Below are 25,713 nucleotides of genomic sequence, written 5' to 3' on the forward strand. Positions count from 1 at the left end.
GCCCTGAGCTCCATCTCCTCTGCCCCCCCACCCCTCTGCCAGCAGGGCAGGGCTGCTCCTCACCCACCACTCTGGGGTGAGGAATGAGGTTTTGGGTCACATCTATTAAAAGCCCTGCGTGACTTGGCTCTGCTCTGAGGAGCTGCTCTTTCCAGGCAAAATACCAGGTTTTAATCACAGCTCTTACTGCAGGAAGCCACAGGAGCTGGGGGGCTCGTCCTGCCCAGGGCTGGGTGGGTGTGCGGGTGCCCTCTCTGCCCCTGCCTCAGCCCCTGCCCTGCTGGGGGCCTCGGGGGGCACAGCAGAGCCTGGAGGGTGGGATGGGGCTGCCTGGCTGCAGGGAAAGTGTCAGGAAAACTCAAGATTCTTGGGGGTTGTCTCCTGGGGCAGGTGCCTGGACAGGAACCCAGCTGGGTGATGTCCTTAGGTCCCATCTGTCCTGGCCTGGAGCACAAGGTCGGTTCTGTTCCGTTCTGTTTGGTTCTGTTCCATCCAGGGTGGTGCTGGCTGAGGGATGTTCTGGTGCTGGAGTGAGGAGCAGCAGGGATCTCCTGCTCTGTGGAAAAGAACAACGTTGAGCAATGGTTTGAGTGGAATTTGCCACGGGAGCAGCTGGAGGGGGAATTCCCGGGGGGAATCCAGAGGAGTGGAGGGGCTGTGGGGTCCCTGGGCTGGGGGGAGAAGCTCTGGAGCTTCTCTGGGATGTGAGAAGGGATCCCAGAGAATCCCTTCTCTGGGAGCTTCTCTGGGATGTGCCAGGGGGGTGAGGAGATGGGAGCTCCCCTTGCTGCCTGGTGTTGCTACCACCTCTGTTTAATGAGCAGCTTGGGGAGGCTAATTAGCTCCTGCTCGTTATGTACCCTGGCCATTACCCAGGAGGCTGAACAATGGGTTTGAGCTCTGCCAAACCACCCCAAGGGGAACACGGGACCTCTGGCTGGCTCTGTGCTCCTGTTTGTAGGACAGGGCTTGTCCCTGGCTCATCTTCTGGTGATCCTGGGTGCTGACCTGGGCAGCTCTCTGGTGCATTCCCTGAAAACCAAGAGCAGGACAACTGGAATTGGGGTGGGAGAGGGAGCTGGAGGTGGTGCCCTCCAAGCTGGGAAACCTCACAGCTCCTTCTGGGCAGGGGGAACCCCCCCAGGAGGCACAAATCCCCCCCAGGAGGCACAAATCCCCCCCAGGAGGCACAAATCCCCCCAGGAGGCACAAATCCTGCTTGCAGGCAGCAGTTTCAGAGGGAGCTCAGAGCAGGAGCTGTGTCTGGCAGGGGTCAGGGCTGCGCTGTGTCCCCTCTGTCCCCTCCATCCCCCAGCTCTGCCCTGCCCCAGGGACCTCGCTGCTCCAAGGGCAGGATCCTGGCTCCTTGCTCTCCTTATCCCAGTCAGTTTGGGGCTGGATGTGGGACAGGGTGAGCTCAGCCATGCCAGGATCCCTGTGCCTGGGGTCCCTGTCCCCCTGGAGATGGGTGGTGGGCTTGGAGCTGGGTGTGCATCCAGGGCTTGGGGTGTCCTGGTGCCTGCAGGAGGAGCTGGGGAAGTGTCTGTAGGGATGAAATGAAAGGGTTTGGAAGTGTGGGGAGCTGGGGCCCCATGGGATGCTCTGGATGGGAGGCTTTGGGTTGGGAAGGGGGGCACCACGAGCCCTGTGCTGAGCCCCTGGCACCCAGCTGGGGAGCTCAAGGGGCCAAGTGCCCCCCTGCAGAAGGGGCTGGAGGATTCTGACCAACACGGGGCAATGGTTACAAACGGGTTCCATATAAATATTCAGAAGAATTCTGTCACTCTGAGGGTGACAGCCCAGGCCCAGGCTGCCCAGGGAGGTTTGGAGTCTCCTCTGGATGCATTCAGCCCCCACCTGGATGTGTTCCCCTGTCACCTGCTGGAGGTGACCCTGCTCTGGCAGCAGGTTGGACTGGATGATCTTCTGAGGTCCCTCCCAAGCCCTGACGTTGTGATTCTGTGATTATTTTATTCAGGGGGTGGTCAGCGAGCTGTGCCCCCCAGCCTGGCCCCGGGGCAGCCTTTGGGCTGTGTCCTGCCCCACTCATTGTCTCACCTTTTTCCTTCCTTTGCTCCAGCCCCAGGGTGATTTCCTGTGCCCCGGGGTGTGGAGGGCTGGGTGCATCCTCCCCTCGTTTTCCTGCTGCCATTTAGAGGCTGCCCAGCACATTTCCAGCCGATGAAGGCAGAGAGGAGGCAGAGGAGCTCAGCCATGGCATCCTCCCAGGTGAGTGCATCCCCCCCCTCCATCCCTCCATCCCTCCATCCCTCCATCCCTCCATCCCTCCATCCCTCCATCCCTCCATCCCTCCCTCCCTCCATCCATCCATCCATCCCCCCCCTCCATCCATCCATCAGCACTTCTGGGGTGGCCTCTCTGCCCGGGATGCTTTGGGAAATACTTCCCCTCCTCGGGAACTGATCCACGGGTGAGGGAAGGAGCTGGAGGTGCCCGTGTTGGCTCCACGCAGGAGTTGAGGTGCTCGGAGTGGGGAGGGAAGAGTTCAGGGGTGTCCCCGTGGGGCTGGAGCCAAAGCCCACGAGGTCTGCGTGGGGCTCCCTCCTCCCTGCAGGGACTTTGGGTGCTCACCCAGCCTGACAGGACCCTGATCCCACCCGGAATTACCCCAAAGCTTTGCCCTGCTCGCTGCTCTGAGCCACTGGCACAGGGAGGAGCTGGCAAAAAAAAAAATAAAAATAAAGTGGTGGAGAAATGCAGAGAGGAGCTGGGAGCAGCTCCCTGAAACCCTCACCCCCCAGGACCTCCCTATCCCTGTCCCTGTCCCCTATCCCTGTTCCCTATCCCTGTCCCCTCTCCCTGTCACTGTCCCTGTCCCCTGTCTCTGTCCCCTATCCCTGTCCCTATTCCTCTCCCTGTCCCTATCCCTGTCCCTATTCCTCTCCCTGTCCCTATCCCTGTCCCTATTCCTCTCCCTGTCTCTATCCCTATCCCTGTCCCCTATCCCTGTCCCCTGTCCCTGTCCCCTATCCCTATCCCTGTCCCTGTCCCCCCGGTGGATGGGAACCCGCAGCCCCCTGGGTGTCAGGAACCGCCCCAGCTTCTCCCTCCCCAAATCCATGGGATTTGTGCAGCTGCTCTGAGGCTTGGAAGGGGCAGGGGGTGCCACGGGGCTTCCCCTGAGGCCCCTCAGAGGCTGCTGCTCCCATTCCCAGCCATTCCCTTCCTCTTCCCTCCCCTCGGTTTGTTTCCCCGGCCCTGAGGATGTGTGGAAAAGCTGCTCAGAGGAGGGGGGTGTCGGTCCCTCTGGGTTTCTTTCCTCCTGCTCGGGAAATCCGGAGCCCCCTGTGCCCAAAACTGCGGCTGCTCCATCCCCCAGATCCCCCCAGTGCCGAGGGGGGGGGGACAGATCCGTGGGACGGAAGAGATGGGAAGGAGAGGGGAGGAACCACAGGGAGACCCCAGCCCATCCCTTGGGATCGCTGGGAAAGGCTCAGGGTGAGCAAAGGGGGCACAAGGTGACAGGGACACAGCCTGGGGGGGGAAGGGGGGGCTCCCCAGAGGAGGAGGAGGAGGAGGAGATGGAGGAGGAGGAGATGAAGGAGATGGAGGAGGAGGAGATGAAGGAGATGGAGGAGGAGGAGGAGGAGGAAGAGGAGGAGATGAAGGTGATGGAGGAGGAGGAGGAGGAAAAGGAGGAGATGAAGGAGATGGAGGAGGAGGAAGCAGCAGAGGTCCCGGTGAGGCCGCAGCCCGGGGCTCAGACGCTGCTCCTCACCTGTAATTGGTGCTGAGGGCTCATTAAGGCCAGAGGAAAGCTGCCTGCTAATTAGTTTGTTCTGTAAAGCAGCACCTCCCGCTCCTCTCTGCTCTTTCGGGAGCATCCAGCAGATCTCCCGGGATGGAGGGCACGGAGAGCTTGGGTCAGGCCTTGGAGCTGGGGAAAGGAGGATGGGAAAGGAAAGATGGGAAAAGGAAAGATGGGAAAGAAATCTGGGGAAAGATGGGAAAGAAAGATGGGAAAGGAAAGATGGGAAAGAAAGATGGGAAAGAAAGATGGGAAAGAAAGATGGGAAAGAAAGATGGGAAAGGAAATCTGGGGAAAGATGGGAAAGGAAAGATGAGGAAAGAAATCTGGGAAAAGGAAGATGGGAAGGAGAGATGGGGACAGAAAGATGGGAAAGGAAAGATGGGGAAAGAAATCTGGGAAAAGCCAAGCTGGGGAAAGCCAAGCTGCGTGCACACTCCCTGCCCCCAAGCCCTGGGGCTGCACCCTGGGGTGCTGCTCGTGTCCCACGGCCCGGGCTGGGTCACCGAACCCGGCAGGGGCTGGGATCACCCATCCCAGAGTTCTGCTGGGACCGGGGCTGGGGCTGGAGACCCTGGGGGCTCCTCCAGCTTGAAAAAACATTTTGTGATTGGGTCTGTGTTGGTTCTGTGTTGGTTCTGTGTTGGTTCTGTGACTGGTTCTGTGTTGGTTCTGTGTTGGTTCTGTGATTCTGTGATTTTGTGATCCTGTGCCCCAGGAGGAGTTTCCTCTCGGGTCACCCCCGTTCCCATCCCGGTTCCCATCCCGGTTCCCATCCCGGTTCTGCTCTGGCCCGGTCCGGCCCTCTCCTCTCTATGCCCCCGAGCCGCTGCCCTCAGGCCAGAGCGCCGCCCCGCCTGCCGCCTGCCACTGCCACTGCCCCGCCCGCGGCGCGCCCCCTGCCGGCCGGGCGGGCGGCTCCCTCCAGGGAGCCCCCGCCCCCTTCTGACCACGCCCACCTTTAAAATGAGGAAGTCCCTCCCTCTCTCCCCGCCCGCTGATTGGCCGCCGCTCCCGCAGGGCGGGCGGTGATTGGCTGCAGCTGCCGCGGGGGCGGGGCGGCGGGCTTAGGGGCGCGGGGGTGGGCGGGGCCGCTGCGTCCCGGCCCTGGCGGCTGCGGGAGCGGGGCCGGTGCGGGGCCCGGTGCGCAGCGGGGCCGGTACCGCGGATCGCCGGGCCGGTACCGCGCCCGCCCGCCCGGGGCCGCGCCATGAAGAGCCTCAAGTCCCGCCTGAAGAAGCACGAAGCCATCATCGGCGGCAGCGCGGTGAGGGGCTGCGGGATGAGGAGTGCGGGAGTGGCTGGGGGGGTCCCCGCTGGGGGCTGAGGAGTGCGGGAGGGCCGGGCTGAGCCCCCCTGAGGTGACTTGGGGACGGAGCGGGGGTTGCGGGGCGGGCACCCTGAGGGCTCTTGAGGCTCCGGGGGGGATGGGATGGGCGGGAGGGCTGCGGGGAAAGGGGCTGAGGGGGTTGGGCAGTGCGTGGCGGCAGAGCGCGGGGGCCCGGCCCTTCAGCCCCCTGGGGCTGTGAGGGGCAGGGCTGTGCGGGAAAGGGCTGTACGGGACAGGGCTGTGCGGGGGGGGGCTGTGAGGGGCAGGACAGGGCTGTGCGGGACGGGGTTGTGCGGAGCTGTGCGGGGTGGGGCTGTGCGGGGCAGGGGGGTTTCAGAGCAGGGGTTGGGGGGTGCCCGGTGGTGCTGTCCCCGGTTCCTGGGTCAGAACCGCGGTCCCGGTGCTGTGCTCTGAGGGGTTTGCTCGGGAAGGGGCCGAGAGGGGCTGCGTGCACCGGGATTCGGGATCATCCCGGCTGGAAGTGACCTCGGGGGGCTGGAAGTGACCTCGGGGGGCTGGAAGTGACCTCGGGGGGCTGGAAGTGACCTCGGGGGGTGCCGCTGCCTCTGTCCTCACTTTGGCTTCCAGAGGCCAGGCTGCTGTTACCTGCTGGACAGGGAGTTTCTCTCTTTTGGTGTTTGGATATTTATTATTATTATTATTATTATTATTATTATTATTATTATTATTATTATTATTATTCCCCACCTTTACCCCCTGGCAGTTGGCTTTTGGCAGGAGAGGTTTTGGTCAGGGAACAAATCTGTACTGGGGAATTCATTCGTGTGCTGAAAATCACCTTTAGCTGTGGCCATGCAGTGGGTGCTGCCCTGGATTCCCTGTTCCTCCCTCACTCCTGGATTCCCTGTTCCTCCCTCACTCCTGGATTCCCTGTTCCTCCCTTGTCCCTGGATTCCCTGTTCCTCCCTCGTCCCTGGATTCCCTGTTCCTCCCTCCCTCATTCCTGGGTTCCCTTCTGCCTCCTCCCTCAATCCTGGATTTTCTGTTCCCTCCCTCACTTCTGGATTCCCTGCTGCCTCTTTCCCTCCTGGATTCCCTGTTCCTCCCTCACTCCTGGATTCCCTGTTTCTCCCTCATTCCTGGCTTTCCTGCTGCCTCCCTCCCTCACTCGTGGATTCCCTGTTCCTCCCTTGTCCCTGGATTCCCTGTTCCTCCCTCCCTCATTCCTGGGTTCCCTTCTGCCTCCCTCACTCCTGGATTCCCTGTTTCTCCCTCATTCCTGGCTTTCCTGATGCCTCCCTCCCTCACTCACTCCTGGATTCCCTGTTCCTCCCTCACTTCTGGATTCCCTGCTGCCTCTTTCCCTCCTGGATTCCCTGTCCCTCCCTCACCCCTGGTTTTCCAGCTCCCTCCCTCACTCCTGGTTTTCCTGCTGCCTCCCTGCTCTGCCCATCTTGCTGCTGCCACCTGGGCCACCAGGGCAGGGCAGGTTGCAGCCATCCCTCCCTTCTCTTCAGCCCCTTCTCAGATTTTAGCAGCCCTTCAGATTCCCCTGGATCCTCTTGGAGCTTGAAGCCATTCCTTGGGAACAGGAGCTGGTTTGGGAGCTGTGTGGGCACCCAGGCTGGCAAAGTGCTGACCAAACCCAGACTCCTGGAGCTGAGCATCTCCCTCTGCGGGGGACTCATTCCCAAACCTCCCCTGATCCTTTGGAATGTGCAGGCTGGCTCTGGGGGATCTCATTCCTTAGTCCTGGGGCTCTGTTTGTTTGCTCAGAGGAATCCTGCAGGAATCACAGCTCAGCAAACCCTCAGCATCCCTCTCTGCTTTGGGATTTTTCACTCCTTTTGGTGAGTGCTCCATTTCAGGGCAGCTGGGAGCAGCCCCAATGCTTTCAGGGGTGGAATTATTTCAAAACACTTTGCTTTCCTGTGACATCCTCTTAACAGCTGGGGTTTGTACCTGTTACCTGCTCCTTTCCCCTCTTTATTCCCTACTCTGGCTGCATCACCACCTCCCCAGCAAATCAAACCCCAGTTTAGAACCTGGGCACTAATTAATCAGCACAGGTGGGTGCTGACAGCCAGCCTGAGCCTGGGGGTGTTTTATCTGGGGAGAGCTGGGTTCCTGTGTCCAGCTGCTGGGAAGGAATATTCCATGGGCAGCCTCATCCCTCCCTCCCTCCTGGGCAGTTCCCTGTGGGGTGCAGAGAAACCTGATCTCCTCCTCAGGCTTCTGGAAAGTTTCCTTGGATTTCAGGTGAGGTTCCATGCCCCGGGTGTCCTGGTGCTGACCCCCTGGAAGTGCCTTTGGTACCTGCCTGGCAGCAGAAAGCAGAAATGATGGTTCCTATGAATTCCACAGTTATCTGGGATGTTGTGCCTGAAAAAGGGAATTATCTGGCTGATGGTGCTTGGAAAAATCATCTGAGCAGCAGCATTTGGGGAGGCAAATGCTTGGGGTTTGCAGGAGTGTGGGTTCTGTGGAGCCTGCAGAGCGTGGGCCCTGCGTTCAGCCAGGTGCCTTCTTAATTAATTCTTACAGGGGAGGTTTAATTAGTGTAGTGGATCCTCTTGGGGTGACCCCAGCACTGCTCCTCTTTCTGAGGTCCAAAGCAGGGGCTGATCCTTTGCTTGGGATCCAGTTTGTGGGTAGGAAATGTGGTTTTTCCAGTCAGGAATTCCCTCTGCAGCACACGAAGGAAATAGGAAATGCTCAGGGGTTGGGTTTTTCTCGAAAGTGCTGGAGGAAAGTTGGGTTTGTTGTTCTTCTACAAAGTTTATTTTGCTGCAGACCTTTTGCCCGTTGCCTTTTGCTGCTGGAATTGGAACTGGAAAAGGGGAAATTGGCTCTGGAGAGGCAGGGGGAAGGTTCCCTGCTTTATTTAACTGGTGGGACGCAGCTGGGGGAGGTTCTGGTGAAGTCCAGGTGCTTGGCTCTAACTGGGGGGGTTTAACCCTGTCTGTCTCCTGAGCTTGGGAATTCAGGGAAGGGGCTTCGTGTCCCTGCTGCTTCCCTGCTGCTTCCCTGCTGCTTCCCTGCTGCTTCCCTGCTGCTTCCCTGCTGCTTCCCTGCTGCTTCCCTGGGGATCAGGGCTCTGTGTCCCTGGTGTTTCCCTGGTGTTTCCCTGGTGTTTCCCTGGTGTTTCCCTGGTGTTTCCCTGGTGTTTCCCTGGTGTTTCCCTGGTGTTTCCCTGGTGTTTCCCTGGTGTTTCCCTGGTGTTTCCCTGGTGTTTCCCTGGTGTTTCCCTGGTGTTTCCCTGCTGCTTCCCTGCTGCTTCCCTGCTGCTTCCCTGCTGCTTCCCTGCTGCTTCCCTGCTGCTTCCCTGCTGCTTCCCTGCTGCTTCCCTGCTGCTTCCCTGGGGATCAGGGCTCTGTGTCCCTGGGGATCAGGGCTCTGTGTCCCTGTTTCCCTGGGGATCTCCCTGTATTCCCAAGGTTTGGCACCAGGCAGAGGTGGTGAGAGGCACAGGCACACTCACACTCACACTGCTGAGCCCTGGAGCAGCAGCAGGGAATGAGAGGGAGCAGCTGCAATCCCTGTGAAAACCTCCATCAGCCCTTTCTCCTTCTCATCTCCTTTCTCCTCTGGGAAAAGTGCTGCTGGATTTATTTTTTTTTAATGAAGGGAAACTGCAGCTCGTGTGTCACGAGCAGAAAGCGTTGTGCAAGAGACAAAGGCTGACATCTGAGCACTGGAATGATGATCCCTGGTTGTTATTATTATTATTAATAATAGCACAGCAAGGTGGTGGCAGCTGGACTGGTTGAAGGTTGGGTTAACCCTTCCCTGCCCCTGGAGGCTGCCCAGCTCTGTGAAATGCTGAACTTTTCCTGAGGAGCAGAACTTTGGGCTGAGCCACCTGAACCCTGGGAGCAGCGGGGAGGGGAGGTACCAGTTCTGGGTCCAGTCTGGCTCTTTTTCCCAACCTGATGGAAGGTGACTGATTGACTTTGCTAATTAATCAGCAACACTGTCTTTGGACCTACGGCAGAATCATTTTGTAAGAAATGACCTGCAGCAGCAGTGTGCTGGGGAGGGCACCGAAGAAATGGGAACGAAATCGGGAGCTGAAAAAATGGGGTGAAAAAGAGATGTGTGGTGACCTGGTTCCAGCTGAAGATCCCACTCGTGCCTGAAGCTTCTTCCCCAGAGGAGCCCTGTGCTGCTGGTGGCACACACTGCTCTGGGAACGAGCTGGTTTGGGTGGCATTTTGTCAGGGTGCAGAGACAAAACACTTTTTGTCTTTTTGTCAGCCACACCACTCACAATGCTCTGACCTCTCAGCAGAATTTTTCCAGCGTTGCTGCTGGTGGCTGGAGCAAAGTTTCGTTTCCCTTCCCTCTCTCCCATGGCTGCTGCAACCCTGTAATATCCAAATATCCAGCCCCAGGCTGCCTGGGGTTATTCTGCAGAGAACCTCGGGGTTCCAGAAGCTTTTTTCAGGCTGGTGCAGAACGCCTTGGTGATTCATTTGCATTCAGCTCTGCAGAATTAGGTCCCTGTTTCTCTGATCTTTTTGGTGATGCTGAGGAGGCTCCAGGTCAGTCAAGATCAGCAGTTTGTGGCTCAGCCAAAGCTTTGTGGTGCAGCCTCTTGGCAGGTGCATTGTAATTATCAGGCTCCTTAAACAGTGGCTTTCACCGATGCTTTATCACTCTGGAATGTGGCAATTAAAAGTATTTTTGAGCACTGGAGGTACAGCGGGTGCCTGGGAGCAAGCTCCCCCTCCTTGGCTGGGGATGCAGGTAAGGCTGGGCTGGTCTGGGTTCACCTGCCCTTCTGCTGAATTGCAGGGCTCTGCCTTTATTTAAATATTGCTGTTTATTAGCAAGCAAGTGCTGGTAATAAAAGAAAGCTGCTCCTGCCTCCCTCTTTGCTCAGAGCAGCTGGAGTGGGGCTGGAAAAGGGCAATATTCCTGGCTCTGCTGCTGGATCTGATCTCCTGTCCCATCACCCCTGGGCCTGGCTGCTGCCCCGTTATTAACACATCATTAACACATCATTAATAAACACAGAGCAGGACACAGATCAATCCCTCCTTGCCTGAGAGCCCCTGCTTTCAAGCTGATGGTTTGTCCCCCAGCCAGGCAGGGGGATGCTCTGCCCTTCCTGCTGCTTTTTCCCTGTGGAAAAGGGAAATGACTTTTTCCTGGGATGCAGCAGGGATTATCCCTGTGATCTGGGAGCTGGGAGCAGGGATGCTCTTGTTGCCACAAGTCTGATGTTTTTCAGTGTGGGGGAGCCTGGCCCCAGTTCCCACAATCTGTACCTGTGGCTGCTTCAAGCTCTGGGTGGTTTTTTTGGCTGATTTTTTTTTTTTTTTTTGGCTGATTTTTTTTTTTTTTTGGCTGATTTTTTTTTTTTTGGCTGATTTTTATTTTTTTTGGCTGATTTTTTTTTTTTTTGGCTGATTTTTATTTTTTTTGGCTGTTTTTTTTTTGGGCTGATTTTTTTTTTTTTTGACTGTTTTTTTTGGGCTGGTTTTTTTTTTGGGGGGAGGCTGGTTTTTTTGGAGGGGGGCTTTTTTGGGCTGGTTATTTTTTGGGGGGGCTGGTTATTTTTTTGGGGGGGCTGGTTATTTTTTGGGGGGCTGGTTATTTTTTTGGGGCTGGTTTTTTTTTTTGGCTGTTTTTTAGGCTGTCGTTTTTGAGCACTGTTTACCCTGGGCCTTTCCCCCTTCAGAGCACTCAGTGAGTTTTCTGCAGATGGAGGAGGAAGGGCAGGAAAGCAGGAGGTGAGCTGTGGGGACCTGCTGGCTGAGCCCTGGGGCTGTTTCCCTGGGTGTGGAGGGAACAGGACATCCCTCTGGCAGCTTGAAACCCCAGAACATTTTTGTGAACACAGATGTATAAAATTTAAAATGCCCTTTCCACCCTGCTCCTCCCAACCCCTCCTTGAGCCCTTTCCCAAACCTGGGATCCCCTTGGCAGCTGCAGATGAGCCAAAGCTTTGGCTGCTCTGCCCCTGGGTGTTTACCTGTAAGAAAAAACAATTCCAGGAGCCTGACCTGTCCTTTTATTTTATCAGCCAAAGCAGTTTTTAAATAAATCAAAGCACTTCAGAAGCAGCTGTCACTGTGCAGCACCTGAAATTGCAGGGTGTGCCTGCTCAGGCCTGGGCTTTGGTCACCAATCTGCTCTGACCTGGGCAGAAAAAGAAAACAAATGAGGAGTTTGGGCTGATGGATGTTTTTTTTGCCCTGGACAGGTTTTCCAGGGACTCTTCAGTCTCTTTCCCCAAAGAAAAACCAAAACCTCAGCTGGAAAAATGAATCCCTTGTGACCAAGATGGATGTAAAATAATATAAATAAAATACTCCTGGTCCCTTCTTCGGAAGAATTATTCCCTCTGGTGGTCTTCACAGCTCTCAAAGTGCAGTTTCTCTACTCCAGAAATGGGATGATAATGTTTTTTTTCCATATATTTTTAGGACCACTCGTGTATCTGTGAGCTCTTGCTGTCAGTGGGGTGGCAGCTCTGCCCTCAGTGTTTTATCTGCTTATGTCACCCAGTAATGGCATTAGAGGAGGATGGCTCCCAGTGGGATTTTTTTTTTTTTTTTTTTTTTCCATTAATGGGATTATCTGCCTGGCCCAGCAGTGCCCAGGAGCTGTGTTCACTTTCACAGCTTTATGGCAGCTTTCAGGCCGAGAGGTTTAAGAACTGCTCTGGGTTCCAGCTGGTATTTCTGGAGTGAGGGGGATTACTGCTGCAGGTTGCCCCTGCTTTATTTAAACATGCTCTTTATTTAGGGAGTCAGTGTTGGGCAGGTGTGTTCAGGGGCTCTGGAGGAGCAGTTTCCAGTCCAGGTGGAAACTTGCTGAGCAATGCTATGTATTTATATATATATTTTTTTTTTTTTAATATATCTATTTATATATTTTTTAATATATCTATTTATATATTTATATATTATATATATATTTATGTATATTTATATATATTTTTATATATATATTCAAGGGTTGGACTTGATGATCTCAGAGGTCCCTTCCAACCCAGACGATTCCATGATTCTGTGATTCTCTTTCAGCAACATTTTCACTCCTCACAAGTTATTTTGCTGCAGTGTTGGGCCCACTGTGCCCCTGGCCCTGGGTTAAATCAGTCTCAGATGGGAGCAGTGCCCTGTGCTCAGCCTGGTGACCAGAAATCTCTTCCTCTGCTGGCAGGAAAAGTCTTGAAGGTTCCTTTCCAGTGGCTGGAATTTCCCTCTGGAGAACATTTGGGTTCTTGACAGAGGAGCTGCTGGGGTTAAGGAGCTGTAGGTTGCTTTCCAAGTTGGAATCTTCATTTGTCCTCTCTTTGGGTCCCCGTGGCCCCAGAATTCTCTCAGGGGCTCCTTGTTTGGGTGAAGAGGATGAAGATGCTCAGTAGCTTCAGGCTCATTCCCCAGGTATGGGGCTCTGCTGAGTGATAAATATATTTTTTATGGCAGTGATAGTTTAAACATCAACTTTGCTGGTTGCTTCTCAGGCCGTGGCAGGTGTTGCAAGTGGTGTATAAATATATGTATTTATTTTATAGCCTGGGAGATCTCCCCTTGCTGCTGCTCTCCGTGCAGCCACAGCATCCTGGCTGCCCTGGGGAGCAGGGAGCCTGGTACCAAACATGCTCTGGGTGTAAATAAATCCCTTTGGCCGTGCTCCTGCTGCTCTCATCTCTAAATACTTAATTGTAATGATGAGAGCAAGCTTGGTGTAAAGGCTGTGGAGTGTCTGCTCTAACCTGACTCTGGTACTCAGTAACCAGCAGGACCTGTGCTGCTCTTTGTCTGCTGCCTGGGCAGGTGCTGGGGGGTGGGTGTAGGGATGGTGTGTGATGCTCCACAGGTAGCTCCCAGATGAGAACTGCAGCTAGAGGAAGTATCTTGATTTCTGACCAGCCAAATACCTGGTGAGAGAAGGGGTTTGGAGCCCAGAGAATGGCAGTGGTGGTGGTTGGTGCAGCCCTGGCCAAAGGGTGATGAGCATCCCAAAAGCTCACCTGGATTTGAGGGAAAACTGGGCAAGCTAACAGAGCAATTAGTTCAGAATTATTAAGGAGGAATCCCTTTAGCCCAGGAAATCTGAAAAGCTGGGAGAGCTTCAGGAGACAGACCCTGTGCTTGGTGTGAATGTGGATTTCTGCAGCACTCCTGGAGGTGTCACAGTTCCAGAGGGTGCTCTGCTTGGTGTAAAGCCCCAAAACCGAGGGCACCCCAGATCCCAGCTGATAGGGAACGAGAACTGTCTCTGGTCCTGGTGGAGATGGGACACTGGAGATGGGACACTGCCTTATCCTGGGGATCAGGAGCTGGGAAGAATCCCTGGCAGGCTGAGAGCAGCCTGGGCTGAGGCAGCTCTGGTGTGTTTGGACTGGGAGCAGCTTTCTTCTTTCCCTCTTCCCTCTTCCCTCTTCCCTCTTCCCTCTTCCCTCTTCCCTCTTCCCTCTTCCCTCTTCCCTCTTCCCTCTTCCCTCTTCCCTCTTCCCTCTTCCCTCTTCCCTCTTCCCTCTTCCCTCTTCCCTCTTCCCTCTTCCCTCTTCCCTCTTCCCTCTTCCCTCTTCCCTCTTCCCTCTTCCCTCTTCCCTCTTCCCTCTTCCCTCTTCCCTCTTCCCTCTTCCCTCTTCCCTTTCCTTTTTTCTTTCTTTTTTTTTCTGTTGCTGTCACTTGTGAAAGGTTTTAGTGGTGGTGTTTTTTTGGTGTGGCCTTTTTTTTGGGGGTTACTTTTTTGTTTGTTGTTGTTTGGCTTTTTTTCCCCCAAAACCGGAGTTTTTATCTTGAGGAGACAGCCTTGGTCCTGCTCAGGAGGTGACACAGCCCCTGCCCTTTCTGGGCTGGCTCTGCCATCACCACTTCTGCAACCCCCTGGGTGCTGGGAGGGAAGGGGCTGGGGGCTGCCGGGGCTGAGGGGCTGAGGGAGGGAGTTGTGCAGAGAGGAGGGGGTGATGTTCAGATTCTCCCTGCTGGGAAGAACCATTTATTATTGGGTTGTTTGCTGCTCCTGTGAGTGCCCCCAGGCTGGGTGCTTTCCTGGCTCTGTTTCTCTCTGCAGACAGAGCAGTGCCTGGCTTGGGATGCTGACCCAGTCCTCTAAATGTGGCACTGGGGAGATTTCCTGTTAAATTTAACACTGGTGAGAGGAGACAGTGTCTTCCCCTGTTAATCACTGCTCTGTCTGGGTGTTCCGCAGCCTCTGAGACTCCTCTGCTTCCTGGGAGACAGCCTGGCAGCAGCAGTAACCTGAGACCTGCTTCTATTCACGACGGGATTCATCGCTGTAAAAGGAGATTTAGATTATGTTATTTATTTTTTTTTCTAAGGGGAGGCATGTGTGTTTTCTAATTTAAAGTGGGTCCCAGGCCTGTCCAAATAGGATCACCCCATTCCATCTGCTCTGCTGCCTGGCTCAGCCGGAGGCCGGGGCTGAGGTGGGACGGGGGAAAAAAAAAAAAAAAACCAAAAATTCCACCCGGGAGTATTTCGGTCCCGTGTTATTTATTAGTGGTGGTGGCAAGCATGCCCTTCCCGAGTGTCACCCCAGGGCTGTGCTTGCTGTCCCCAAGCTGTCTGCAGGCAGGACAGGAGCAGCAGAGCTGGGGAGATGCCTCTCTGCTGAGTTCACCCCAAATCCCCAGCGCCCGGCTCCGGGCAGCAGCACGCAGGGAATTTATTCCCAGCTACAGCTCTGCTGCCAGGGCCTGGCTGGTCAGAAAATAGATCTGCTGAGACTGTCTAGGTATTGTTTACAAGCTATTCCAGAGCTGGGCAGTATTAATGGGGTCTGGCTGGCCCTGGGATGCAGAACCCCGGGCTCTGGCGGGGCTTGGGTGCTCAGACCCTGCCTGGAGGGCATCACCCACCTCCTGGGAAGGGTGATGAAGGCTGAAGGGGATCCTGGAGATGGGGAGAACATCCCTGGGGATCCGAGCTGAGTGAAGGATGGCACGGGAGGAGCTCAGGGCTGTGGAGAAAATCCCTTTGTAGCAGCAGGTCCTGGGCCAGCTCAGTGCTGTGGGGACTGGATGCCAGAGGGACCGAGTGCTCCTGCCAGCTCCAGGATGACTTGTTGGTTCTCCTGTGCAGCCACAGACACAGTAGGTATCTCAGGTCTCAGCTCAGTGATTTGCAGCTGCAAAAATGGAAACCCTCTGAATTTTGTGTTTTGTAACTGGTCCTTCCTCATCCTCTCTTTAACAGCTCTTCCTGCCAGGAATTTTCTTTAAATGTGATGTGCTCGGGTGTCAGTATTTGGTTCAGGGCATCATCAGTAAATGGCATCTCCTTCCTGTGTGTTCCAAGCAAGGGAAAAAATATTAAGGTGACAGCAATTCTTGAAAGAGCTCTTGTTACTTAGGAGATTTCTGCAATAAGCAGGAGGAAAGGGTGGGTGGGGAAGGGCTTTCTGTGGGCTGGGAGGCTCAAGGCACACGTGCAAGGTGTGGTTGCTGTCCTCCAAGGCTGTGAAATGGCTCATGAGCAAAAGGATTTGGAGGGGACAGAGCTGGATGCAAGTGTGGTTTTAAGGTATTTAAAACCCAAATGTAAAGGGTAGGCAGAGAAGAGACTTTGCCACCTGTCTGCCCCAGCAGTGTCACCAGGGCTGGGACCTCTCTGCCAGGCAGGGCTGGGCTCTGAGCTGAGGGATGGGCTCACTGCATGGAGCTGGGATAAGTGGTGGCTCTGAGCTGTGGTTTCAGGATTTATGTCACTTTTAGCAAGTACTGAGCAAGCTGTTGTGAAAGATTCCGTGATTCCTCTGCTCTGTGATGGTGAGAATGAAGAATAAAGAGGATAATTGCAATGTATACAAATTGTTCTCCAGATGTAGCCTGCTGGCAGTGGGGTTTTGGGTTTGTTCTCCTTTGTTTCTCCTCTTTTCCTGGCAAATCTTGGCTCTGGTGCAAGGTGAGACCTTGCTGGAGCTCTGGGAACTGCCTGGTGGGCTTTGGCTCTCTGCAGTGTGGATCTTCCAGAATGTAGTACATGAAATCTTGAAAAAAAATTGATCCTTGCTAGTGAGAAACTTAAGGTGAAGGTATTTCTGTCTTGATGGAGTGTAAATATTTTTTAAAATGAAAGCTGTGCATAGCTGTTGTGTGTTACCTGTTGTGTGTTGCTTTCACATGGAGACTGCTGAGATGTTTTGGGAAGGAAGGGAAGGAAACTCTGTTTTGGGCTGGGATGCTTGGCCTGGGATCTGAAATCTTACATTGGAAATAAGGAAAAAGTGGGAGGGTGACAAATATCTGAGTCTGAGTGTGTAGGGGTTTGTTTCTGCCTGGTTTGTGTTTGCCTGTGCACTCTGCATTGCTGTGGGCAGTGCACTCAGTTTGCAGTTACAAACCTTGACTTTTTCCTGCAGCTCAGTGGGTGTTCAGCTCTATAAATCAGTGCTGAGCTAAATGCTGCCCCTTTAAACAGGGATGGGGTCAGGAGAATCTGTGTCCTGTTGTGTATTCTGAGCTCATCTTTTTCATATCAAAACCTGAAAGCTGCCTGGGGCATAATGGAGCTGTTTCAGGTCTATTTTTAAGGATGGACAAATCCAGAGTAGGATCAGTGAATGTTTCTGAGCTGGTGGCTGTCCCCACACTGCCTGCAGCACTTGGTTCTGTGCTGGGCTGGTTCTGGTGTCAGATCCACTCTTTCCTTTTAGCTACAGGGTTGGTTCTGGTGTCAGATCCACCCTTTCCTTACAGCTCAGCTCCAGGAGTGTGGTTCTGGTGTCAGATCCACTCTTCCCTTACAGCTGCAAGGTTGGTTCTGGTGTCAGATCCACTCTTCCCTTACAGCTGAGCTGCAGGGTTGGTTCTGGTGTCAGATCCACCCTTTCCTTACAGCTGCAGGGTTGGTTCTGGTGTCAGATCCACTCTTTTTCCTTACAGCTCAGCTCCAGGAGTCTGGTTCCTGGTCCTTGGTTCCTGGTCCTTGGTTCCTGGTCCTTGGTCCCTGGTCCCAAGGATGCTTTTCGTGGCAGTGTCTGTGGGTGGGAGCCTCAAACTCTGCACCCCTGGGGATGTTCTGTGGAGCAGGAAATTGCAGCAGTCAGGGGAAATCTCTGCTCTTTGCTGTTCTCCCCTCATTTTTTGTTAGGGGATGGGTGTGGGAAGCTTCCAGTGTCACTTCCAGTGATGCTGGGGAGCTCCTGGTGTCCATCAGGGAGGGCTCAGCGGGTGCAGAGCTGCTGAAGTGCTGGGACCTGAATCTGCTGGCTGTGTGTAGGGGTTTGTCCTGTTATTGCACCCCTCCCCTGGTGACTTCTCCACGGGGAAAGGTGCAGCTGCTGTGTTTGAGCTGCCCACTTCCTTGTGGGTTTCTGTACTGAATCCTCAGAAGCTTTCACAGCAGATAATTTCTTGGATTGAAGCTGTCAACGATGTTGTTTTGGGCTCCATTGCTTGCAGCTCCTCCCTTATCTGTTCCTTTGTGTAGCATCTTGTTTGCTAATTTGTAATTTTTTTGAGGCAGAGATATTTAATATAGAGAAATGAAAGAGCTGTTTGTTTCCTTTAGCCAGTTCCAGTTCCAGTGGTTGGCAACAAAGGGAAACAAGAACCCTGGCAGCCTCCTGTGTCAGGCTGGTGCTGATGCCTGGTAGCAGATAAGAGGAGGGAAAAGGAGGTATCTGAGCACTGCCTGGTGTGAGGATCTGGCTGAGCCCTGGGGAGTGAGGATGAGGAACTGCTGTGTCCTTTGGGTCCTGCTGGAACAAAGCAGAATGGGGAAAACCAAAGAGGTTTGATCCTAAAGCTCTTTGTCCCAGCCTGGCTGAAGGGCTGCAGTGCTGCTACACACAAACCCACTGAAAAAATGCAACAGCTCTTGTTTGCAAGAGAGGTGTTTCTGGTTTATCCCAGCAGCTGCAGGTGACTTTTGGTGAAGTTTCTTCAGTGGATCCCCGGTGCCCCAGGAGCTCATTTGCTTTTCTGGTTCTCTCCCACAGCTGAGCACAGACTGGAACAAATATGATGACAGGTTAATGAAAGCAGCTGAACGGGGTGATGTGGAAAAGGTTTCATCAATCCTTGCCAAAAAAGGGGTCAGTCCTACTAAGCTGGATGTGGAGGGGAGATCTGCGTAAGTAGCTGCCGGAATTCCTGACTCTGCTGCTGCTCTGAACTCTGCTTAATTCACACATTTGTGTCCTGCCTCAGCTTGGGTTCTGCCTCATCTGAACTCCAGTACCAGGCAGCTGGAATGTGGAGTGCTCAGAGTGAGGATCAGTGTTTACAGACTTGCTCCAGCCAGGTTTTAATCTTAAATAGAAGTAGAAAACCTCCTGGTTCCTTACCTGGCTCACTGAGTCCAGGTGAATGTTGATCACTGAAGTGATTTTCTTCCCTAAAGCAATATCTGCAAAACTCTTCAGTGGACTTGGATGCTGCCCAGAGCTGCCTTGTAGAATGCTCTCAGTATAGAGGTGTTTGCTTTGGATTTCCTGGTTAATACTATGATTTCTGTGTCTAGAACAGTTGTACTGAGGTATTTTCTGCTTTCAGATTCCATGTTGTAGCATCAAAGGGAAACCTGGATTGCTTGAACACCTTCCTTATGCATGGAGCTGACATCACAGCCACGGATGCTGCAGGTGGGCTTGCAAGAGCAACTTCCAAAAGTTCTCAACTGTTTTTCTTTTTATTTTGGAGTAGAATTAAGCTGCCCTACAGGATAGATATTCCTCCTCTCCATAGCTGGCAAAATAATTTATTATCTGTGAGACTTGCTGGTGAATTTGAGGAATGTGGCCATGCCCTGTCCTGTGAGCTCAGGGCTGTGTCAGAACCCTGGTTTGGTGCTGCTGGGGGTGTGGACACATCCTGCTCCAGAGTCACTGGATCAGCATTTCTGCTGAGAACCACAGTAAGAATGGGTTTAAGTGAATTTCTGTTCATTTAAATCCTGAGGGTGTTTCACTGAGACTGGGACTGTGTGCCAGGAGGGTTCAGAATAAACAGAAAGGTTTTTCCTGTTCCCACTCAGCCCTGACAGCTCGGGAGCACTTCTGTGCCACCCTCTTGGTTTCCTGGTGAAGGTTTTATGGAAAACACACTGAAAATGGGTGTTAATTTTGCCTTGGGTTGTTTATCTTCTCATTTAACATGGTTAATTAGCAGTGTTTTGTTTTCAGAGCCATTACAGGAATAACCTGGCCTCCTCCCTTTTTTTTTTTTTTTTTTTTTTTTTCATGGCAGATTATTTTTTTTTAAATCATGTGAAATCATTTGCATTATTTTGAAATGTCAGTAATGAGCTTGGATCCTGGTTGCAGTGGCTCTGAAATAATGAGTAACAACTGGTGAAGGGTGTGCAGGACAGGGACTGGATCTAAAAGGTGAATATTGGTCAGGATGAGGTCAGCCTGGCAGCCTCATGGCACAGGAATCTCCAGGGTTCTTACACCTGGCAGTGATGGGCATTAATGAAGCAGATGAGCATTAATGAAGCAGATGGGCATTAATGAAGCAGAGGAGGAGGAAAATGACTTATGGAGGAAATTTCCTTATGGAGGGGGAAAATGACTTTTTTTTTTTTTTTTTTTAGATGAAATAAGCTGTGCTACTGTTCTGGGGAAGTACAAATGAACTTATTAATGCTGTGATTAAATGCTGTGGTTACCAATGGGCTCTCTGGGAAACAACTTGGGCATGTTGAGCTTAGAGAGATGCTCAGAAGGGATCCTGACTTGGTGTTTGTTGCTCTCTCCCTCCAGGCAGAAATGCCCTGCACCTGGCTGCAAAGTATGGACATGCTTTGTGCTTGCAGAAGCTGCTGCAGGTATGGAAAAATACAAATTGTGGGTATGGGTTTTATCACTGAGATGAAAAAAAGGCACTGTTAAATACACTGACTCAAAATTGGGATATGTCACTTTTTAAAAACCAGTTTTCATTCTTTTTTAAAAATCAGTCCTGGGGAAAAGACACTCATGTGTTGAACAACACATGGAGGCTGCAAGAGTGATAAAATATGTTTTTCTTTTCACGTAATCAAATGAAAATGTAGTTCCCACCTCCTAAAGGAAATGGAGCTGAGTGTCTTTTGAAGATCAGTGTTCCTTTTTTGAGTGTGGCTGCACAGAGGAGCAGGAGCACTGGGAGGTCTGCTTGGCACTGGGCTTCCCTGGTGATGGGCATTTATATCCATCATCTCCCAGTAAGGGAACACCACTGGGGCTTGGCTTAGGTTGGGATGCTTTTTCATTTTTTTTAAATCTTTTATTCCTGGTCAGTGTGAGTTCAGTTGAATTTTTTTCTAAGTTCTGCTGTGTTCTTCATCTTCTGTTTGTTTGGTGCATGTCACATGCAGATAGAAATGGTACCTGTGCAGTGCCAGAACCAGTAGTGATCCAGGTAGTGAAGTGGTGGTGACAAATGCAGAACCTCAGCCATAGGGAGGGGCACCTGGAAGTGTCTGACAAGTCTGAATTGTGTGGTTTGTTTGTGTTTTCTTAATTCTGCAAATTCTGATTGATGTGTTTAGAGCACTCCAGTGCATTTACCCATAGCTCATTCTTTCATGTCTCACTGCATTTGTAAACTAAAAACCTTAAGGTTTGTGGTGTGTTTTTTTTTTTTTAAATATCTTGATTTCTTTAATTCAAACCTCAAAAAATGTCCTGGTTTAAGTGCAGTCTGCATCCTCATTGATAACTGTGGTTACTTATGTTACCAGTTCAATTGTCCAACAGAGAACGTGGATCTCCAGGGAAGAACTGCTCTGCATGATGCAGGTAAAAGGTTTTCCTTGCTGGGAATTAGTTGGGAATCAAGAGTTCCTGGGCTGATTTTCAGATGGGCAAGTTTTTAATTTTGGTGACTGTAGTGGGAGAAACTGTTTCACGTTGCCAGGACATTTGTGCCCAGTGACAAACTTCAGAGTCCTGGCAGAGGCTGAGGGTCTGAAGGTCCCTGATGCCCATGAACTGAATGGTAAAATCTGACCTATCCAGGCAGGTTTTAGTGTGGTGTCAGGGGTTCAGGTCCCTTTCCTGCCTGCATCCTCAGGATGCTTCAGGAGTGCTGGGTTTCCTTCATGTGCTGTGTGAGAGCCAAGTCATGGAGCTTGGTCATGCTTTAACTTACTTGTTTGACAGAATGTGTGGAGCTGCACCCAGGGAGGTGTTTGGGGTTTCCCAAAGGCTGTTTGGTGCTGTTCTCAGTGCTCTAACTTGTCCTTTTTCTCCTGGAAGCTATGTCAGACTGTTCCTCCAGCATCCAGCTGCTGTGTGACCACGGGGCCTCGGTGAATTCAAAAGATGGGGTAACTTGCTGCTCAGAGCTCTTCCCCTGGTTTCCCTTTCTTGGTTTCCCTTTCTTGGTTTCCCTTTCTTGGTTTCCCTTTCTTGGTTTCCCTTTCTTGGTTTCCCTTTCTTGGTTTCCCTTTCTTGGTTTCCCTTTCTTGGTTTCCCTTTCTTGGTTTCCCTTTCTTGGTTTCCCTTTCTTGGTTTCCCTTTCTTGGTTTCCCTTTCTTGGTGTCCCCTCCCTGATTTCCTGCTGTCCCCTTCCCTGATTTCCTGATGCCCCTTCCCTGATTTCCTGATGCCCCTTCCCTGATTTCCTGATGCCCCTTCCCTGCTGTCCTGATGTCCCTTCCCTGCTGTCCTGATGTCCCTTCCCTGCTGTCCTGATGTCCCTTCCCTGCTGTCCTGCTGTCCCCTTCCCTGCTGTCCCCTTCCCTGCTGTCCCCTTCCCTGCTGTCCCCTTCCCTGCTGTCCCCTTCCCTGCTGTCCCCTTCCCTGCTGTCCCCTTCCCTGCTGTCCCCTTCCCTGCTGTCCCCTTCCCTGCTGTCCCCTTCCCTGCTGTCCTGATGCCCCTTCCCTGCTGTCCTGATGCCCCCTCCCTGATGTCCTGATGCCCGTTCCCTGCTGTCCTGATGTCCCCTCCCTGCTGCCCCCTCTCCTGGTGTCCTGATGTCCCTTTCCCTCCCCTCTGCAGGATGGGAGGACACCCCTGGTGCTGGCCACTCAGATGTGTCGTCCCACGCTGTGTCAGCTGCTGCTGGAGAGAGGAGCAGATGTCAATGCCAGGGACAAACAGAACAGGTAGGGGATGCATGCAGGGGGGGTCTGCTGCATGGGAAGGGGAGGGAGCAGGGACCTGCCCCTTGCCTTTCAGGCCACAGAATAAATACTCTAAATCCAGTGGAGAGGAACCAGGGATGTAGTTCAGAATTAGATGTGTGGATGCAATAATGCAGATAAGCTTGGCATTTTTTTTTATTTATTTATTGCCTCTCCTTGCCTCTGAAATGCCACCTGGATTTGTTTCTCTGCTGGCAATAACCACAGTGGTTCAGCCAGGGCTTGGCTGCCCAAGGCTGCATCCTGCACCCCTGGGGGATCAGGATGGGTCCTGGCACAAGTGGGGCTCTGTCAGGAGGGACTTGTGTCCCCTGAGGACCTGAAGACCATGAAATTTTGCTTCTTTTCATGGAAGGGGTTTTCTATTTGTAGAAACAGAACATTTGTGCCAGTGCCAGTTCCTCCTTGGAGAGGGGGCAACAAAGCACTGGGAGTACTGGGAGGCATTGCCAGGGCTGCTCAGCACTCCTGGAGCTTTCAGCCTTGGTTGTGGGGTTTGGATCTAAGCAGAGAGGAAGCCTCAGGAGGTCTCAGCCCCCTGGGTGCCTCTCGGGGGCAGGAGGTTTGTGCTGCCTTCCCTCCAAGCCCTGCTGCCTTCCCGAAAAATACCCAAACACTGACATTTTAAAGCTGGGCCTCCTGATGGAGGAAAAGCTGCTTGATGCAGGTTCCTGGGGCCAGGCAGAGGTGTGTGAGGGGTCATTTCTGGAAGGGGCTGCTCCATCCCAGTGTCTCTGAAGCCCTCTCTGCCCTCCCCAGGACTGCCCTGATGCTGGGCTGTGAGTACGGCTGCAAGGATGCAGTGGAAGTGCTGCTGAGGAACGGTGCAGACGTGGGGGTGACTGATGGCCTTGGCCATGACTGTGCTTACTATGCCAGAATTGGGGACAATATTGACATTTTGGCTTTAATCAAAGCTGCCCTTGAGGATTCCAGCAAAGGTACGAGGGACGTGGCTGGAAGGAGCTGTTGTTGGTGCCCTTGGAGCGGGTGTCCCCGGGGAAGCGGGGTGTGCAGGGCTGCAGACAAAAAAAGGTGGTGAGCTGCCTTTTGGGAGAGGAAAGCAGGGTTTGGGGTTTCCTGGGCTCTAGTGAAGCTTTTAAGGTTACTGCAGGCCTCGAGGTATTAACACTGCTGAGCCCAGCATTGCAGTGACAGCACAGGAATTATTGAGCTTTACCCAGAGAGAAACTCTGTGCTCGGGTGCCCACATCTGATTAACTGGGGAGGGGGAAATCCATTTTTTGAAGTTTCCTGCCAGGTGAATACTTGGTAGAGAGAGCTGGATGTGTTGCGTGGCTCTGAATGAAAGGTATTTTTAACTTCCTCTTTTTGTGGTATTTTTTTTTTTTTTTTTTTTTTTTTTTTTTTTTTTTTAGCAAGAGGCAGTCTGAAGAAGGGGCAGCCTGAACAAAAGGTAAGGCTCATGGTACTCATGACCTCCTCCAGAGAGCTTCTGAAGAAGCTGTGAGGGGTCACACCCCATTAGTGCAGCTCCATCCTTTGGTAGCAATGATGCCCTTCAGTTTTCCTCTGGAAGTGCAAAAAGAGGTGAAAGTTTGTTAGAATGCAGGGCCCAGAATGAGCAGGGATTTGGGAGCCTGGCTTAGGGCCAGTGTTCATTTTCACTCCACTTCCAGGAGCTGGGAGTGAGCTGGTGCTGGACAAGGAGGTGGCTTTGGTGTCACTGCAGCACGTGGCAAAGCTGGTTGGGGTGCAGGGGGTGCTGTAGCTGCCAGGTCTGCAAACCTGGAGCTTTAAAAGCAGGAAGAGGAGGGGGAGAATAAAACTGAATTGGTTTTAACTGACCTAAAAATTTTTTTTCCCAATTTTTTTTCATAATTTTTTTCATAATTTTTTTCATAATTTTTTTCATAATTTTTTTCATAATTTTTTTCATAATTTTTTTCATAATTTTTTTCATAATTTTTTTCATTTTTTTCCATAAGTTTTTTCCATAAGTTTTTTCCATAAGTTTTTTCCATAAGTTTTTTCCATAAGTTTTTTCCATAAGTTTTTTCCATAAGTTTTTTCCATAAGTTTTTTCCATAAGTTTTTTCCATAAGTTTTTTCCATAAGTTAAGTTTTTCCCCCCCCAATTTTTTTCTTTTTTAATTCAAACCTTCAGTGTGTTTGTACCCCAGAAGGAGAGGTTGCAGGTGCATGGTGCAGATCTGCTGCAGCCATGAGGAGCCTCCTGTGCATCCCTGTGCCTGCTGCCTGCTGCCCAGCCCCACACTGCCCCCAGCTCTGAGCTGGGACCTGGCTGTGGGGCTGCTACAGCTGCTCAGAGAGGCTTTGGGGAGAGCTGTGGGGCAGGAGGAGCCTCACAGCTGAGTGAAACTGCAAGGGCTGAGCTCTCAGCTGCTTCCTCTGCCCACTGAGACCCAGGGGGGGTGATGAGGGTTGTGCCCTGGTGCTTTTGGGGCCGTGGGTTTCACACGGAGCTGAGGGGATGCCCTCTGGAATCAGATGTGTGTCTGTTCCTGCTTGGGAAATAATCAGGGATGTGACAAGAGTCCCAGTGGTCGTCTGGGGCAGCTCAGGGGTCTCCTCTCCCGAGGAGCAACCCGGCCAAATGTGGCTGTGTTGTCCCCTTCCTGGGGAAGCTGAAGAGGATGCTGAGAGCAGCCCCAGTGCCCCCTGGCCCAGGGGTCTGCAGAACCAGAACTGAATGTTGCTGTTGCCATCCCAGGTCCCTCCTGTGTCCCAGAAGTGGAACTGGCTGCATCTGCAGGAGGAGGGGGGTGCCCAGCTCCAGCAGAAGGAGCAGAATGCTCAGGTAAGCAATCCAGGAGGATTTCTGGCTGGCATGGGGAGCAGGGATGCTACCCAAGGGTGTGCTTGTAGGACAAGCCTTGGCAATTCCATTTAGAAAGGTCATGTGTGTGTATATATATATATATATTTATACATTTATATATTTATATTGCTGTTTACTTCAAGCTTAATTGCAGGGCTGCAATGTGGCAATTATGCAGATCAGCTGTAAACTTTTTCAGGAAAAGAAAAGGCTGGTTTGTGTAACACATACTTGCAAGTCTCCTCATGCCTTAACCCTGCCCATCCCATAACCTTCTGCCTGCTGCTTCCTCCTGCAGCAAAATCACAGGGTCACAAACCAGGAAGTTTTCTTTCTGACATTCTCAAGAGATGTTTGTGTGTTACACTCAGCCCGACCACAACTGCTTTACCAAACAGCATTAATTTTCTCATCTTGTTCCTATGTCATTACAGCCTCCAAAAAAGGTAAACAGTGTTTTGAGCCATGGGGAACAAAGAGCTGAAAAACTGGGGCCTGTGTTCTGAAATGCTTTGTAATAAAAGGATAAAGATCTCTAAATGCAACTTGTGTGGCTTGAGCTGAGGTGGTTGGCAGAGTGATTCCCAGGCTTTGTTCTGTGCCTGTGAGCACAGGGATGGAGCTTTTACCTTGATTATCCCTTCCTGGGGTGGTTCTTGTGGCTGCTGGAGCAGTCACCAGGGTTCAGGGTGCTCGGGTGCTTTCCTTACACCCTGGGCTGCAGTGGTTCCAGGAGCTGTTTTCCCATGAAGGTTTTGTTCCTCTTAGCAACTCCTGCAGGGC

At 52.5% G+C, this 25,713-nt stretch overlaps 1 protein-coding gene across 2 annotated transcripts in view; it reads left to right on the forward strand.

Moving 5' to 3' along the window:
• The first annotated feature begins 4,872 nt into the window (after nt 1-4,872).
• Nucleotides 4,873-25,713, forward strand: part of UACA (uveal autoantigen with coiled-coil domains and ankyrin repeats) — a 30,479-nt gene continuing 9,638 nt past the window's right edge. The window contains exons 1-10 of one of the 2 annotated variants that reach the window (XM_071754079.1): nt 4,873-5,036; nt 17,991-18,124; nt 18,547-18,635; nt 19,758-19,822; nt 20,720-20,777; nt 21,237-21,307; nt 21,982-22,088; nt 22,887-23,068; nt 23,507-23,544; nt 24,823-24,909. In XM_071754079.1, coding sequence (XP_071610180.1) covers nt 4,980-5,036; nt 17,991-18,124; nt 18,547-18,635; nt 19,758-19,822; nt 20,720-20,777; nt 21,237-21,307; nt 21,982-22,088; nt 22,887-23,068; nt 23,507-23,544; nt 24,823-24,909 — 888 coding nt within the window. In that variant the 5' untranslated portion in view covers nt 4,873-4,979. Of the gene's footprint in view, nt 5,037-15,004; nt 15,142-17,990; nt 18,125-18,546; nt 18,636-19,757; nt 19,823-20,719; nt 20,778-21,236; nt 21,308-21,981; nt 22,089-22,886; nt 23,069-23,506; nt 23,545-24,822; nt 24,910-25,713 lie in introns of those variants that run through there. The other variant, XM_071754078.1, reaches the window with a different exon arrangement.

The sequence above is a fragment of the Heliangelus exortis genome, chromosome 11 (assembly GCF_036169615.1).
Source record: "Heliangelus exortis chromosome 11, bHelExo1.hap1, whole genome shotgun sequence".
NCBI classification, from domain to species: Eukaryota; Metazoa; Chordata; class Aves; order Apodiformes; family Trochilidae; genus Heliangelus; species Heliangelus exortis.